This window comes from Gymnodraco acuticeps, unplaced genomic scaffold (genome assembly GCF_902827175.1).
Source record: "Gymnodraco acuticeps unplaced genomic scaffold, fGymAcu1.1, whole genome shotgun sequence".
In the NCBI taxonomy this organism is placed as follows: Eukaryota; Metazoa; Chordata; class Actinopteri; order Perciformes; family Bathydraconidae; genus Gymnodraco; species Gymnodraco acuticeps.
Genome location: NW_022991461.1, coordinates 221,467 through 239,483, shown reverse-complemented (window position 1 = coordinate 239,483; position 18,017 = coordinate 221,467). Strand labels below are relative to the sequence as shown.

The 18,017-nt window shown below is 44.0% G+C and overlaps 1 protein-coding gene across 1 annotated transcript; it reads right to left on the bottom strand.

Annotated features, from left to right (window-relative positions):
- Positions 1–309: 309 nt before the first annotated feature.
- On the bottom strand, positions 310–17,535 carry chsy3 (chondroitin sulfate synthase 3). Its single transcript, XM_034196606.1, has 3 exons — positions 16,783–17,535; positions 13,735–14,230; positions 310–784 (listed from the first exon to the last, which is right to left on the bottom strand). Exons 1-3 carry the CDS (start codon positions 17,091–17,093, stop codon positions 359–361), a joined length of 1,233 nt encoding a protein of 410 aa, XP_034052497.1. The 5' UTR covers positions 17,094–17,535; the 3' UTR covers positions 310–358.
- Positions 17,536–18,017: the final 482 nt, after the last annotated feature.

Below are 18,017 nucleotides of genomic sequence, written 5' to 3'. Positions count from 1 at the left end.
AGGTTTGCGTCACTATGGACTGACGGCTTCAGGCCGGGTAATATGGCACTTTATTAGCGTGATTGCACAGTACAGTTGAGGTCTGTGGCTGATGATTGTGTGCACCTGGTGTCCTGTGTTGTCTCCTCCCCCCACACCTGTGTCTTGTTGTGCTGATTTGAGTGTGTGTATTTAGGCTCTGTTCCCTGTCTGATTGAGAGGCTGGTAGTGTGTGTGAGATCCTGGTGGCGGCAGGATGTGTGCAAGGAGAACAGCAGGATTGAGGCTGTGAACTTTGTGCACATTATTTTAATAAATGCCCACGTCGGGTTATATTTTTGGACGTTCTGCCTCTGCCTCCTTGCTTGGTCTGGGCCGCTCAACGGTCAGCTTCACAATTGGTGTCAGAAGTGGGATTTGACCAAGTAAGGAGGTGAAAATTACGAGAGGAAAGAAGAGGGACCAAAGAGAGGAACCGCGGCTGGGGGTGGCTATGCCTGGAACGGACCAGGGGGCCACGGCTGTTGAGGCAGCAGGAGACGAGAGACAAGCAGCAGGAGATGAGAGACAAGCAGGAGGAGGCGGACCCGGACCCACGAGGAGTCGACAGAGCCTGGGTCGTGCTGGAGGCAGACCAACGCATTGCAACAGGACAGGACAGCTTCCGGATGGGTGGCGTCACGACATGGTTGACAGCGGCTTCGCTGGCCCCGCTGGCCCCGCTGGAGGTGGCGGAGGAGGCGGCGTTGAGACCGGGTGGCTGACTGGTTGTCCCGAAGCCGAGACTGTGGGGACACTGTGCTTCCTGGGGAGAGGGGGAAGGAAATGTGACGAAGGTTTGCGTCACTATGGACTGACGGCTTCAGGCCGGGTAATATGGCACTTTATTAGCGTGATTGCACAGTACAGTTGAGGTCTGTGGCTGATGATTGTGTGTTCCTGGTGTCCTGTGTTGTCTCCTCCCCCCTCACCTGTGTCTTGTTGTGCTGATTTGAGTGTGTGTATTTAGGCTCTGTTCCCTGTCTGATTGAGAGGCTGGTAGTGTGTGTGAGATCCTGGTGGCGGCAGGATCTGTGCAAGGAGAACAGCAGGATTGAGGCTGTGAACTTTGTGCACATTATTTTAATAAATGCCCACGTCGGGTTATATTTTTGGATGTTCTGCCTCTGCCTCCTTGCTTGGTCTGGGCCGCTCAACGGTCAGCTTCACATGCTTACTGATAGATTTGGAAACTAATGTGGATACACTGAACTTATTCTTAACATAAATGGCAACGCCACCACCTTTATTAGGCCGGTCGGAACGATACACATTATAACCATTTAAGGCAATGTCGGAGGCCAAAATAGATTTGTTTAGCCATGTTTCTGATAAAACAATGACGTCAGCGTCAGTCGAGCTTGCCCAAATGCGGACAAAATCTAGTTTAGGTAAAAGACTACACGCATTCAAGTGGATGAATGCCAACCCAGACCTAGCTTTAAAATCAGCAGGAGTAGTGATCTGACTACTACTACTGGGTGGACCAGGGTTAGGTTGTACATTTCCTGATGGAAATAATAGCAAATAAAACAGGCATCTTTTCCTCTTATAAGCCCCGCGCCCCCCCTGAAATTCAAGGTGTTTGAAAAAAAAAAGAAAAGATTATAATGTTTTTAAATAAACTAAACGCTTTCATTTGAAGTTGTGAGTTTAGTGTTTTTGACACTAAGAAACACTGATGCACTGATCAATAACAATAATCCACAGCTCCTCTCTCTGCTCCAGAGGATTTATAAAAAATACATATCCCAATGACTGATTGATTTCTGATGCACTTTCTAAATAATAAAAAGGGAGTTCATATTTGTCTTACTGCATGTATTCATCAATGAAAAAGAAGCCATGTGCACATTGTGTAGTAATATAGAAAATTGAGGATGCAACGCATTGTTATGCATCGTGATATCGAATCGAAGACAGGATAATCGAATCGTGAGACCAGTGAAGATGCACAACCCTAGTGTTGTTATCCCGGGGACTCTTTTCAGTGACGGACCTTCGGACAGCAGAGCAAAGGTAAGGTTTATTCTGGTAAGTACATTTTATTATTTTAGCGCTGACAAACCGTTCATAAAACTACACTTATGTCAGTCATAGTTTTGAGCAACAAAAAGATCTCTAGCGGCACAAATCAATGTTTGTTTACAGGGGGTGTGGCCTATTCAGCCACCCAGCATCAAAAATAAACGATCAGTTTACACGTAGATATAACCCGTTCACTGCATATATTCTCCTGTAAACCCGAACTGCATGTGGTACAAACAATAACATGCTTCTCCAATTAGGAAGCCAACCAAAGCGTAACAGAGACCAAGGGCCCTTCTCACTTTGGTTAAATGGATTCCTTGCGTCCCTCACTTGCGTCGTTTCCCTGCGACTAGTCCCTCCCACCAGGGAAGCGTGGAGAGACGCAAGGAAACCACGAGAAGCAGGGAAATGAGTTTTAAGAGCAATGGGACGTCCTTTCCTCCGGAGCGTCACGTGAAGCGACGTCCGTTTGTGATGACGCCGCACAGCTGATCGTCTGACAGCAGCTCTGTCCCCGTTATTTTCACAAACACCCCCGCCTACACATTTACTGACACAAACATTTGTATCATCTGTTGTAGACCCAAATAAATAAAATCGAATAATATAGAAATAGATAAATTGAGGCACACATGTAGTTTTGACCATTAACTGTGTGGTATTGTTATGTCAATGCCTATTTGTATGGACCTCTATCAGGGAATCCATTCATTCTGTATCATTGTGTTGAGCCAGGTAGCATCCCCAGAGGAGGAGTGTCAGCGAGAGTGAGGAGAGCAAAGAGCAGGAGGACATAGATTACTTTGCCCGCCCCGAGCCATCTATGTTACAGATGTTTTTAGAACAGCACCCACAACAACATACCAGAAATCCAGTTGTGCAGAAGGTATTCATTCACCTGTAAAGATGGCACCAGCAGAAAGTGGCTTACATATTGCAAGGGACGTCATATGCCGTTTTGTTTTGTATGTCTGGCATTTGGGAAGAGGACTGACACTGGCACATTTATAACTGGAATGTCAGATTGGAGGCACGCACACCAGCGTACAGAGGAGCACGAAAAGAGCATTACACATTCAACCTGTGCTGAAGCTTTTTTCTTACGGTGCTCTAAAGCAGACATCGAAAGCATGTTTGTTGGCAGTCAGATGTCTGCTCATAGGGAACAAGTCCGAAAGAGATGTCAGGTTTTGGAGCGTGTGGTGGATGTGGTGAAAGTGCAGGCAGGTGGAGAATGAGGGAGCATATATGCTAGCTGACAACACCATGGACCACGGTAACTTTTTGGAGCTCATCCTTTTATTAGGAAAGTATGATGTCTGCTTAAAAGAGCATCTGGATGATTGCGTAGAGAAGAGCAAGAAATTGCACCAATCCAGTGGAACAAAAGGTAGAGGGTCTCTCATCACCCTACTCTCCAAAACTACTGTTAACTCCATAATAGAAACTGTTGGTAGTCTAATCAAAGAAAGTATCTCCAGTGATGTCCAGAAGGCCGGTATGTTTTCTGTTCAGCTGGACACAACACAAGACATAACTTCTCAGGATCAGTGTTCAGTCATCTTAAAATATGTCAATGAGACCGTGCAAGAGAGGCTTGTGGCTTTAGTGAAGTGCCATGCATCCACCGGACAATACTTTGTGAACTTGCTCTCAGAGGTCTTAGAGCATCTGAAACTGGACAAGGGCATGTGTATAAGTAATGCAACAGATGGAGCATCCAATATGCAAGGCTGGTACAAAGGATTTTCTGCACTGATGACCTCCCAGTCACCCACTCATGTCCATGTGTGGTGCTATGCTCATGTTCTTAATCTTGTCCTGGCTGAAATTACCCAAACTGTCATCGAATGTGGAACACTTTTCAACCTAATCAATGGCATAGCAGTGTTTATCAGGGAGTCATATCAGAGGGTCAATCTGTGAGAGAAACAAGCCCAAGAAAAGATGCCGTCGCCTCATCCTGTAGACTCATCTGGTCCTATCTCTATTGTGTTGTCATAGAAAGTGGAGGCAGGGCACTATAGGGTCCCCCCCCCCCCCCCCTAAATTCACTAGAAGTCATCATTTAAGGGGTTATTTTTAAAACTTTCTTTAAGTTGTTGGCATACCCCCCCAGACATTACATTGCATTTAGCTGAGGCTTTTATCCAAAGCGACTTACAATAAGTGCGTTCCACCAGGTAGACACAACCTTGAAGAAAACAGAATCATATAAGTACATCAGGTTTCATAGAGCCAAACATTTCAAGTGCTACTCAACTGGCTTTAGATAAGCCAGTCCTTTATTAGTATATAAGTGCTTTGTTAGTAATTCTATCGCTCGAAGTGGAGTCGAAAGAGATGAGTTTTCAGTCTGGAAGATGTGTAGGCTTTCTGCTGTCCTGATCTCAATGGGGAGCTCATTCCACCATTTTGGAGCCAGGATAGCAAACCCACGTGTTTTTGCTGATGGGAACTTGGGTTGGCCTACCTGCCTGTCAGCCTTCCTTCTGTGCACAAACTTATCTTGTGCCTTCATTGGTCATGTTCGTGTGTGTTGGAGGAGGGGCTCTGTAAGGAAGTCTGAAGTTGGTGCATCATGGAATGTGGCTCATTAAAAAATAAGTACAGCTATTATCTCCCTCTTGTATAAATGGTTCGGCCCCACCTGCAGCAGGTAAACCAGGGTTGCCAACTCTCACGCATCTGGCGTGTGACACACGCTTTCACTCTCAATCTCACGCTGCCCAAACTATTCTCACACCAAAAACAAGATGAACCGGTGATCGTTTTTGGTTGGTTATTTACAATGTTGAGTTGACAGCTGCTCAAGCTGTTGATCCGCTCACTCCCCGCCTCCACCACCATCAGACCCCCCTATTAGTGCTCGGTGACTGTTCGCTTTGTGAGAGGGTTTGAAGGTCTAATTTCTAATGATTGATAGTTACACATACTTGTGGTATGTATTAGTTTAGTTTGCCCCTGGTACGTAAAAAGGATAGTAATAGCGTTTTTTTAAATTATACTGAGTTATTGTTCTTGTCAGGAACCGCTACTATTCGTTTGTTTTATGGATTTGGGCCGGTCTGGGTCTAAATGCCAGGGCCGATTTGCTGTCCTAGTCCAGCCCTGGTTTCCATAGTTTCCCCACAGCAGCAGACGCACTCACTCATTCATGACGTCCGCTGGCGCATCATAAACACGTCGGATAGTGAAAGTGCAGTCGGATTCTCTAAAGTACCGCAGTCTCTTCTCCTAAGTCCTTTTGAATTCTCCTATCCACTATCCCTTAACCCCGTGACGTTTCACTCAGAGGTCAAGGAATAGACGATAGGGTTAGACGATAGGAGCTGATTTTTGGATTATCCGACCGCAACCCAGGTCTCAGATAAACCAGGAAATCTGAATTAGAGCCCAGTAAATATGATGGGCGCAGTCACTTTTAGATTGAATGCTTCGTATTTTTAAATGTCCACCTAAAATGCGAGATTGGAAAATAACAGACACCACTAGAGTGCGTTCCAAGGGTTTGGTTTGTTTGGTGGCTCAACAGATCTGCATTGTGTGCATATCTGTTTTGTAGCAGGTCGCCAACATGACTTCAAAAATGTAAAAGTAATACGAATATTAAGAAAAGCTGTGACTGCACCTGACTCACCTGCCGCCATCTTGAATGTATCTTACCGCCATCTTGCATAAGCAACCAATTGTGTCAGGGCTCTATGATGCTGACATTCATGGTGTTCAGTCCAGCCTTCTCATACATTCAAAGAGCAAATCTAATCATCATATGTTGATGTTCTTGAGGGGTTTCCAGTTGTGATAGCAAATCTGCTGCTGTCTGTGAGGACTAAATAGTGCAATGCTTAACTGAAAATTACATATTGAATAGCAGAGGTGGAAGAGGCCTGCAGGTTAGGGCAGCTACAAAAGCAGTGGAGAGAAGATGTAAAACATATCCAACAGGCCTCTCCCAAATCTGATGGAATCTGGCTTTACTACACACCAAGTCAAATGACACTGTGACCAACTCTGACCCAACCACCTGTCTGTTTATTTCTTTGTGTGTGTGTGCATGAGTGTGTCTTTCCTGCACCACTATCTTCACAGGCCAAGGTTGTGGTCGAATTGTCCATTTAGCTTAGGAACCTTCCTGACTGAGTGAAATGAACCGGAAGTTTCGAATCATAAATCTAATCGATAGATTTAGGATTAGAAAATGATAAAAGTAATCATAAATCTAATCAATATATTTATGATTAGACAATTATAAAAGTAGGGTAGACATGTGGAGATTATCCGACTGAACAGAACGTGATCCGTCTCCTAAATGTGTGTCAACCACAGACCTAGGGTGACAAGCATAAGTTTCATTTTGATTTTTTATTTCAATTCCAACTTTGGTCATGAAGAATATATGTTATACTGTTGTCCACATTCATAAAGCATAAAACACCATAAGAGCACGGTGCAGAGTATCTAGGTGGGCTTACAGTAGTCCGCCGTTCTTATTATACATCCATGTAGTCTGCTGTATATAAAACTGTAGTTTCCCCACAGCAGCAGACGCACATTCATGACGTCAGCTGGCGCATCATAAATACGTTGGATAGTGTGAGTGCAGTCGGATTCTCAAAGCACCGCAAGTCTTTTTTCCTAAACCCTTTCGAATTCTCTTATGCACTGTTCCTTAACCCTGTGACGTTTCACACAGAGGTTAAGGAATAATGGATAGGAAAAGACGATAGGAGCGGATTTTTGGACAATTCGACTGCAACCCTGGTCTATTTTCCATCTCTGAAGCATGAACGTAACTTTTAATGCATTTTAAATACCCGTTTGTGTGGTTTATAACTTAAAATGCAATTATACTTTTCATTGGTTCCCGACTGTCTACACACAGCTGACAGAGTGTGTTTTGATTCAGCTGATCAAACAGTACATTCACATTCTGACCAGCGGCCAGTATCAAGCTACAGATCACTTTTTGTAGAGTTTAATGGAAATTGAAAGAAGACTTTAATGTCTGATAATTGAAGGACATGTGTAAGAGCTTTAACTACATGAGTACTGTATATGAGTCCATACAGCCTGGGGAATCCGGCAGGGGAGGTAACCTTGCTCCGCTCTGGCAGGAAACCTCACTGCGATTCAGAAAAGGATTGAGAGCATTTAAGATGCACAACCATGTATAATATGGACTTAGAAACTCCAAAAACATCAGCAGTAACTGACTATGAAGAGGAAACACAAGGGGAGGACCTGTATGGTCATTGTAAGACTCTTATAAACTAATCTCCTCTAATAGGATGCTAGAGGCTTAACAACACCAATGTGATTGACTGTGATGGGTGTCATGATGGCTGGAACATGGAGGAGGGACCATCCTCAGGATGGACACAGCTTCTACTGTTAGCTCATCTGAATGCATCATCTTCATTATCAATTCTTTTTTTCATGAACTGATACAAAAAAAAACAGCTGCACCTGAGTGACTCAGATGAGTCACTCAGGTGCAGCTGTTTGTGGAATTGTATGGATGACTTGGCTAGATAGCCAAGTCATCCATACAATTCCAAAAAGGAGGCCTGACCCAAAATGAACTCTAAAGGCCCAGACACACCAAGCTGACACCAAAGAACTGACACAGATGGACCCCGACTGTTGTGTCGCCTCACGTCTCTGTGTCTTGGCCATGTGTCGCACTGGAACACACCGCAAAGACTTCAGCAGACGGCCAAGAAGCACGTACGAACTGCGCATGCATGAGTGGCAATAACTCTACTTACCAGCAGGCGGCGGTAGTGTGTATTCGTTATTCAAAAGAGGCAACAACCGGAAGACAGACTGCGTGATACACCGAGAGAAGAAGAACAGACTGCGTGATAACCGAGAGAAGAAGAACAGACTGCGTGATATAAACAAACAACAAATAGCGTGTGCGTTCCATTTTCACTCTACAACGAGAAGCTCATGGGGCTTTCCCGAACCTGTGTCGAGAGCTGGAGTTAATTGAAATCTCAGATTTGCCTTCTTAATAGTTTGTTTGGGTCCCTCACTTACGTTTCGCTTCTCATGCACTGATTCGCTAGCTGAACAGCCAACCAGAGTGATTTATTTTACCGACAGCCTTTGGCCGATTCAACATGTTGAATCGGCCAAAGGCACGGCTGAAAAGACACAACTGTGCGGGACACACCAATCTGAGCAGGGCGTGTCGACGCCCATTTGACATTAATGCACTAGCAATTCAATAGTTTGTCAAATTTTTAAGCAAATATTCTTGTACTTTTCTGTTTATTGAACTTATTGTAAGTTGCTTTGGACTAAAGCATCAGCTGAATGAAATGTTATAAACTGTAATATAATGGAATACATACATATTAGGGCATTCAACATTAACACGTTAATGCTTGTGATCAATCTTGAAACATTAACGCGTTGAAATATATGTATATTTATATGTATGTAGATGTAGATTTATCGTATATGGGTCGGCTTTAAAAAAGTATTTACTATAATTCATACTTTGGAATGAATTCATGGACTGTTGGTGCTTAGCATCTTTCACTGCTTGTGTTTGCATGTGATTATTCTCAACAACTCTTCCTACAGTCAGTGCTTTAACGTCAGAGTTGAATGAGAGAAAGAAAAAAAAAGGAAAATAGATAATCAGAGGGTGGAGGAGTCCAGAAGCGTGACTCAGGCCTGGACTGGCACAGTTTAGAGTGCCAAGCAGACAGGAGAGGAGACGGCTTCTGACTACAGGAGAGGAAGAAAGGGAAACTGGAAGAGAACTACAGGGAAGACTCGTCTATGCTCATGACAATTCATAGACAGGAAACACATGGAGACAGAGCTGGATGCTGACTTTAGTAAAAAAGTAAAGACAGTTCATGTGATCAGCTACAAACAAAGGCACCATTCATACGCATAATGCCAAGTGTGTCTTATCAGATCAGATATGATTTCATACACATTCTTTCAGTTCACTCAAAAAGTATAAAAATGAAAGCTGTGGCTTTGTAGCTGGAGGAGTGAAAGCAGAGAACATGTCAGCATTCTGCTTCAACAGTCCTTCAGAGTTGCTAAGCATACAATCAGAGCGGAAAAGAAGGAGGCGGTGTAAAAAAAGGAAAGCATGAGTTGGCAGTGGGATGGAGATGGAGGAGGAGCCTGGCCCTCTCTCTGCAGGGACACACTGAACCTCAGCTGGGCCCGGGCCAGCAGCATGGCTTCTCAAAGCAACATTTACTTATAGTTTTTCACCTTTTCTGGGATGGTTGCTATAATGAGTTTACCAAATGGCAATACTTTTTATAATTCACATCTTCTTTTATTTTAAATAATGTGGTGTGCACAACCACAGCCTGCACTACACCTTACAAATAACTAAGTGCAGCAAGCGGCTCAAGCTAGCAAAGGTGGTAACCATAGAAACAAAACTGAACAAATTTGCCGCAAGTCTCTGCACCCATCCTCGCGGCGAAATCCTCTGTCAGGGTAAAAACTCCATGATCACATGGCTGTGCTTCAGTCATTTCTTCAAATACAAACGTATCAAGAGGATGGCCAGAATGAAAAGGGTCTCGCAGGATCTAATGTGCTGTATCTGGACCTCTCTGCGCACCGTCTGTAGCTCCCAACAGGTCCACATGTTTGGCACATCTGTGATGAACATGCGAGGCATCGGCCACCCCCTCAGCCGGTGTCTGTGGATTTTTCCCTCATGATTTTATACAAATTTGATCTGATCTTTGAAACCTTCCACAATAGACATTTCTTCTGCAAAGTGCAGGCACTTGGTGAATTTGTTCAAATGTAATCACTGGTTAAACTGACCAGTACAAATATTAAATGATCCATTTTCAGTTCAGTACATTTGCCTGTATGCATGCTGTATGTACCACTGTAGGCCAGACACTTTATGTAAGATATGAAGCCATGTGTAGCTTTTGATATGTACAAATGACATTAAGATAAGAAGGAATACATTGGAACCCAGTTAATCCTGAATGAGCGGCAGTGCTGTGGCAGGCAGCACAGTGAGGGGGCCGCTCAGCAGAGGTGAGGATTAGGAGGTGGACTCAGCTCTCAGCAGTGCAGCCTTGTGATTCCCATTAGCTGTGTTGGAGCTTGTTTGTGAGCTGGCATGCAGGGTGGGGGAGGGAAGGTCTCAGGGCTCCCGAGTACAGCAGGCTGCTGCTCACCTCATACAGTCAAGTCAGCAGGCTTTAACATTCAGGAAGGGGTTCCTGGGTCTTGGTCTTTTTCATTTAGTTTCTGGCCAGAGATTATAAGTCATTTATGAGGTTAAGTTAAGATGTAACAGTAGTATCATTGGAATGGTGTGATTGCATGATGGTATGTATTTAGGAGTCACTAAGGTGCTTTTGTGATCAAAAGCCAGTCATCAAGTGTTTACTCGATACCCCCCAACTCCGATGAATGACTTGGCCAGACACTGACTAACCTTTCTGAGGTTGCTCCATAGTTTGATGAAGTTTAAAGAAGGAGCATGTCTGAAGAAAAAAAAAGGTTACAAAGTAACACAGGGGGAGGTGCCAGGGCCATGCAGTGGAAAAGCAGATCCTATGCAACATGTATAAGACCAAATGATGACACAAAGTGCCCCTCAATGAGGAAAGTCCCCCTATAGTAAGGTTGCAGCGGTCGCTAGTAGACTTCTAAAATCTCCCAGAATGCAACCATCCTGCAGAGCAGTGCTTGCTGCTGCTACCACACACAGCCTGCACTTGTAGCTGTAACTTGTGCTAATTCAGCACTTCTGGCCTTCCATTTCTGTTGGCTTCTGGATGACGAGTGTAAACAAGGTGCAGAGCCAGTACTGAGGAGGGACAGAGGGGGAGCACAGAGCGCCGAGTGAACAACTCCATTTCATATTCAAACTCAAACATTATTATTTAACTAAGTGAGACAACGGATATAAAGATATCCAACTAGACAGCCTCTGATCACAGAGTCATTCCTCATAAGCAAGTCAACAGACTAACAATGTCTAATTTCATTTACACACCTTTAACAAGAAGTTACTTCACTCATCTGAAGTTTCAGGACTGAAACTCAAACACAATGTTAATGTATTCATCTTCACACACGTCACTCTTATTGACACAGACACAAGTTTATACAAATCATTTGTTTTATATACTGTATATGATCCACAATGTGATACATCTAAATATTTCATTAACTGCAATTAAAAAAAAGAGAGTCAGACAGAATGTGTGTGTGTGTGTGTGTGTGTGTGTGTGTGTGTGTGTGTGTGTGTGTGTGTGTGTGTGTGTGTGTGTGTGGGAGGGGGGGTGAGCAGATAAGAGCATGTTGAGACATGGCTCATGAGTGTGGGCAGTTACTTCCCGTCTCTTGGTCTAGATTCTCTAGAATGAGCTTGTCTGTCTGATGATGTAGAAATGTAGGACCTTTAAGAGGGCTCTGAAACATTAAGATGACGATGCATTTCAGGACTATTGGATTTCCTGTTCAAAAGAGTGATCTTGAATGTAGGTCTGCTTTGTTTCACAAAAACGGAAGGAGTACACTGACACATGTCAAGGTCATCTGGAAAGATACGACTAGAAAGCTGCAGAGCAAACGGAGACAGAGGGTGTTTCTCAATGTCGAGTACGCTTCCTTGGTAGGACATGTCTTCGAGTCACTTGCTTCAGAAGCGAGGCAAGAATCCTTCCTGGCATTCGGAAAACGAAGAGAAGAACAGGCGAGCAAGTGTGCAGGTGTGCGTCATATGAGAGGCCCCGCCTTACACTTTCCACCACAGATTTGGGGAAATTGGTCCGTGTGCAAAGCATTGTGGGGATTTTAAGACCGCGGAGTCTACACATGTGCAGCCTCGACATTTCTCCAAACGAAGTACGCCGGGCTCGGTAGAATTCCAAGTATGCTGGACATTGGAACAGTACTTGGGCGGCACTCTATGCTTGAAATAGTGGCTCTGGAGCAGCCTTACTCGACATTGAGAAACAGCCAGAGCCTCCTGAATCCGTGTATGGTTGGTTCTTTGGTTATTCGAGTAGGAAAAACTAAAAACTTGTTTTGTTTTTCTGTTTTAAAACCAAAATGGGAACAACTTTTTGACCATTTGTTTTTATTTATTTACAAGTAAACGCGAAGCTCTCGAAGTGATTTCAAAACAAAAGCACTTGCATTGAAGCACAACAGTATCTGGTTAAAGGAAACGTGATCATATTATAAACAACGGAACACCAGGTGAATTTAGGCTAGTTCCTCGCGTCACCACGATAAGCCTCTAAGCGTAGTATCTCTATGTCTAAAATGGCCTCGCGTTGGATTTGTTCTGAGTACAAGAGTGCTATTTTTTATAATATTAAAAAACCTTAAGAAAGCCTCCTCTTCCCATCAGCCCCAGTCATTGCAGCTTCAAAAAATGAAGCGCTTCTGATTTGACCAAGCGAACGCGAGGCGGCTGAGTGACCGCAGTGCAGAATCGCTGTATAGTTTAAATCTCCTAACAATGTTGTCCGTTTTAGACACAGATATACGACGCTCATCGTTGTGAGCGCAAGGAACTAGCCTAAATTCACCTTGTTTATGATATTATCACGGTTCTTTTAACCGGATACTGTAGTGCTTCAATGCAAGTGTATTTTAGCATACGAGTGCTTTTGTTTTTAAATCACTTCCGAGAGCTTCGCATTTACATGTAAATAAATATAGAAAAACAAATGGTCCGAAGATACACGTCCTCTTAGTCAAACAAAACCAAAAAGTTGATTTATTCGATTTCCCGTTTTGGTTTTAAAACGGAATAACAACACGAGTTTTGAGTTGTTCCTATTCGGTTTTGAAACGGAATAACCAAAGAACGAAGACACGGATTCTCCTGCTGAGACATCATGTTGCTCTGTTGATAACTAGACCGCTGCAAACATCTGTATGAAACTTCGTTTAGACCACAGTGAGGGTCAAACAGCCGTTAACTATTATCATTTACACAACAGTGGTTTCTCAGCATTAAGATGCTGTAAAGCAGAGCATGCAGCTATGTTTGATTTATGACTTGCTAGCTTCTTCAAAGAATAGTTGACACGGCCCCTGGCTGTTTGGGTAATAATGTAACGGAGAACAAGCTGGGCAGAAAAGTCTCTGCCTGCAGTCTCAACAGCTTTTGAGTATAAATAAAGCGGAATAGACCAGCAGCCTTTATAAGGGTATCTGCCTGCCTCTAAGTGCCTCGTATCCAACGCATGTTGCGATAGGCTCCTCTGGAACAACGTATGGCACCAGAGCCAAAAGAACAGGGCGGTTGTTCTATTTATAGAACTCTTCCTGTATGCTCTTTTGTTTCTCAGCAACAACTTCATTTCAGTGAGACATAACTGCCAACAAATGTGTATAAAACATAGGAAAGACAGGGTTGAGCAGTCACACAGCTCTCTGTGAAGCTTCAGCTGCTGTAGTGGAACTCATTTCCTGTGTTTCAGGAGAAGCACATGCCATGAGCGGTGTGACAGACCAGAAGGCCACCAGGCCAAATTAGGCCCTTCTTTCTCTTGCATCTTCAATTCTGACTGAATGTAATCAACTGTGCAGTTTCTGAGGTCAAACTTTTTTGTTTTATGCAACTTGTAAAGTATCCCTTCACACACAGTGGGAACTGAGAGACTGCTTCATATATGAAGTATGTGAATGACAACATCTTACCTCATAGGACCAGACACACTGGACCCCGGCAAACCTCCTGACACAGCGGCCAATCTCCACGTCTTCATGGGTGGTGTACATCTCCTGTAGACATTCTCGAATGTGAGGCACCATCCTCTTGAGGACCTCACGGCTCATGATGACCCCTGGCCCCCCCATGCAGAAGTTTTCCCCAGGCTCCAGAGCTAGTTTACCCAGCTCGTCCCGGGCCCCCATGCCTGTTTGTCCCAGAAAGATGGCCTCACTACTGTTGAGGCTGCGCAGGAAGCTCTCCAGCTTCTCACTCTTGATGTAGACGTCGTCATCGGCCCTCATGAACCACTCGTACTTGTCCAGGTAATGGTCATGCATGTACTTTAGCATCATGAAGGACTTTTTCTGCGGTGGGTAAGAGTCATCTACATTCTTCAGAGCCACTATGGGAATGGGTATAGAGGTGTCAGAGCCTTCGCTGGAGAAGAACTCTACACGTCCTGGAACTGTCTGCGCCCACGTCCTGTGAACACACAGAGTCAAGAAAAGGGAAATGATGGATAAGCAGGATTTTTTGTAATATGCATCAGCTCATGTTACCTACCTCATAAATATCTATAAACTTTTTCATAGAAATGCCTTAATGTTTGTTCTACATTTATTCTCTAGTGTCTCTTCTGTTCATTTTGTATGTACTCTGCTGAAATGCATTTGTTGTCTTAGTAACTGTACTCTGTGCAATGGGAACAAAGTAGAATGTGGGCTGAATAGTAATAGCAAGAGAATAGAGTTTACACTGTGTGCACTAACGCCACATGTTGGCTCATCAGGGCCTGAGCTCGACAAAGTCGAAGACCTATTGTAATCCTAGGAATGATTTTTTCTACCAAATGAATTGTCTTTTTGAGGGCCTTAGAAAAAGTAAAAGACGGATGTTTTTTTAACACTTGTCGGGTCAGGTGTAAATATATATTTCTATTGGGGGTTTCGTCATTTGCGCACAAACAGGCTCTATAGCGCGCCCTAACAAGCAGCGTTTGGTTGTGCTTTCACCTAAAAGTCTGAAACTCTACATATGTAGCATGACGGGACGCACAAAAAAGTCAGCGCGAGGCATATCGTAAACCCAACAGGAAGTCATATTGATGTTCAACATGAGCAGCTGATCAAATCTACATCCTGCATTTGACATCCGTGCCTTTCTGGGGGAAGATCAAAGTTGCCCAAAACAAAACTTATCTGAAAAGTTTGTTGTACTGTAATGTATTAATATATGGTGATGAACCACATCCCCTTGTCTGATGAGTTGCTTTGCTATCCACTACATTTGTATTTCTCTAAGCGGTGTAAAACATTGTCAGAACATGTTCTCTTGTGGACATCGCAGACTCGGAGTGAAACATGACTGCAGCCAAGCGCTATGAGCCTTTACTCATCAAGATCATATAACAATAACATTGAGTCTCTGTAGTCCGAAACAAGACGGAAAACTGTATTGCTTCCAGACTGTTAAAGGACAACAGCTCCTTCCGTTCCTGCCTTTCACAATAAAAGCCCTTTACATCTACACTGTATCGCTGCCTTCCAGGAGTACCTTTAATTCACTCCGAGCGTTTCTTTAGGATGAACTCATCAAAAAGATGATAGTACTGTTAGGCATTTCAATTCAGACCTAGGTAAAAAGAGCTGTTTAACAGAATGAACAGTTCGCATGTTGACTTCATTCACAGACCATGGGTCCTGATTGAAAATAAAAACAGTAGAGGAGGCCTTCACTATAAAACACTCTCCTGCAACAACATCACAGTCCTGTTGGAAGATGTTCAGGCCTTCATTTAAACATTTACATCACTACACACAGGAAATAATATTGTTCATAGAGTTCAGACATTATGAGTATCTGCTTGTCCAAGTGCTACTTATTATTTCCAGGAGAACAGCTGCTAATCTCAGGGCTGGAGCATCTGGGCGGAAGTGACGGTGCTGAGCTTCTGTCTGGGGTGTGAATGACACAGGTCTCTACAGCACATGTAAATCTGCCAGCCTCAGAAACAACGTCTGAGAATCTATCAGAGGGCTGCTGAAATGTAAAGGCAATCTGTGTTGGACTAAAGACTGATATAACATTATGATCCCTGGAACAGAGTTAAAAACGTGCCACTGGGCACTAAATGCTAAAAATGTGTCTATTAATGTATTTCTCATTTGTAAAGCACTGTCAATGAATGTGACTACACCTTTGTTAGTCTGAACAAACAAGTCATTTTGAGATATCACTGGGTCTCTGGCAGACTGTCCTTTTAAAGGGCTAAATTAGTATTTGATATACTGGAAACACGACGATTCACAGGGCTCTTCGAGTAATGCCCGCCCAGCAGTAAAACACCATATCCCACACTCTGCATTAGTCAAATGTTGTGTTTGCTTGTGAATTCCCTAAAAAGGGTTTTAAATAGAGTACTGGGAGCCTGCCATCAGTGAGAACCAATGACACACTCTGACATTGGGTGGTGATAATGGCATCTATGAAAGACCATGCAGCCCATCGAAAGTGATTTATTGGGACTGGCAATTTTGAGAGACTTTTAAATTGTGTACTTTTCCTCCACTACATGTATTTAATCCCTTTAGTTACTTCACAGATGTGGATGAATGATGTGAAATATAATCAAGTGTTAAATCAGACTTTAGTTCCACCTGGAGTAAATCCACCAGCTACCCTGCAGTATACAAAGTCATTCAAACTAGCTGCACCTTTACCAGCTTTGAGAACACTTTCATGATCAATCATTATAAAACATATCATATATATTATTCTGAAATGGACCAATCTGCACAACGAATACTTTTACTGTCGCTACTTTCACTATATTTTGATGCTTCTTTTCTTGAGTAACATTTAAATGCAGGACTTTTACTTGTAACAGAGTATTAATACACTCTTTTACTTAAAAGTACAACATCTGAGTACTTCTTCCACCTCTGTTTATTGGTCCATGTTCCTAAAGGTGAGCCGACAGAGAAGGCAGCCTACAGGTGTACAGAGCCCCGGCAGCTCCACGCTGAGACACTCACCGATGAGCCGCCACAGCCCGGCTGTTCAGGTACTTCTGGGCAGTCATCACACCGACGAACAGGAAATGATTGGACCCGGAGCCAGGCTTCTCGGTCGCCGGTAAACTGTTATCTTGCGGTGGCCATAGTACTCCGTCGTATTCCTTCCTGTGACCCCCGTTCAGTCCACAGCCTGCAGGGTTCGCCGTCCGTTTCTGTCCGGCTTTCTTTAGCTCGGTCGCCTTGGGTAAGACGAGTCTGGAAGCCAGCGTGAACCCGACCACCAACCCCAGCAGAACACTAAACCAGGCTCTTCGGCTTCGACCTGCCATTCCCCAAAGCTTCCCCAAGCGACCAGTGCCCTCTGTAGCTATCCGAACAGCACCGCGTCTGTAAAGCAAACCAACCAACTCAGTTAAAAATAAGGTAAAATAGAAGAGGCAAGTCCGAGGCTCCGGGCTCAAAGACTCTCTCTCATAGCAGGAAATCCCATTTCTTCCAGCTGCCTACGTAGCATCACAGCAGTCGCCTTGAAGTCGCCAACTGAGCCGTTCTCTGCCGAGGCTCTCCGCTCAGCCAGCTGTCCGTCTGTCCGTCACTACCGACCAAAGGCACACTGCAACACCTCACCGACCGACACAAGCAGCGCCTTTGCCTTGAATAGCGGCCCCATGCTCGCTACCGGAAGAATATCGGACCGTCGGGATCGCTGATCGCGAAGGGTTTAACAGCTGTTTGAGCCTACGAGCTTCCCGTAACAGCGCTGTGACTGGCTAGACCCTTCTACGTGGGAGGAACCGGAAGTAGACCTACTTATCCCCATCTATTCTGTAAAACGTCGCATCATATAGAAGTATTGTACCACAAGGAAAGGACATCCTCTTTCATTAATCGGAGCCTTCTAATAAATAATGTTTTGTGTCATTTTGAGTTGGCAAGCTACTCCTAAAACCACATCCACGAGCCTCCGCCACAGTTGCCATGGAATACAATCCAGTCGCGAATGAATTACAGCGTACAAAATGTGCTTAGTTTTTCCATTTGGGAACAATGCATAGTCGCTGAATTCAACTAAAAATAAGAATAATAGCCTATGGAAAGTGAATTGATTTTCTCTCAAGACGTGCCCCACGTGACAGAATTGTAAACTCGGTGATTGGATTATTTTTGCCGAAATACAGCCAGGTTATAATTCACCTATCCCTGAAATGTGATTGAACGATGCTGCGTTCATGCTAAATGGGAAAAGACATGAT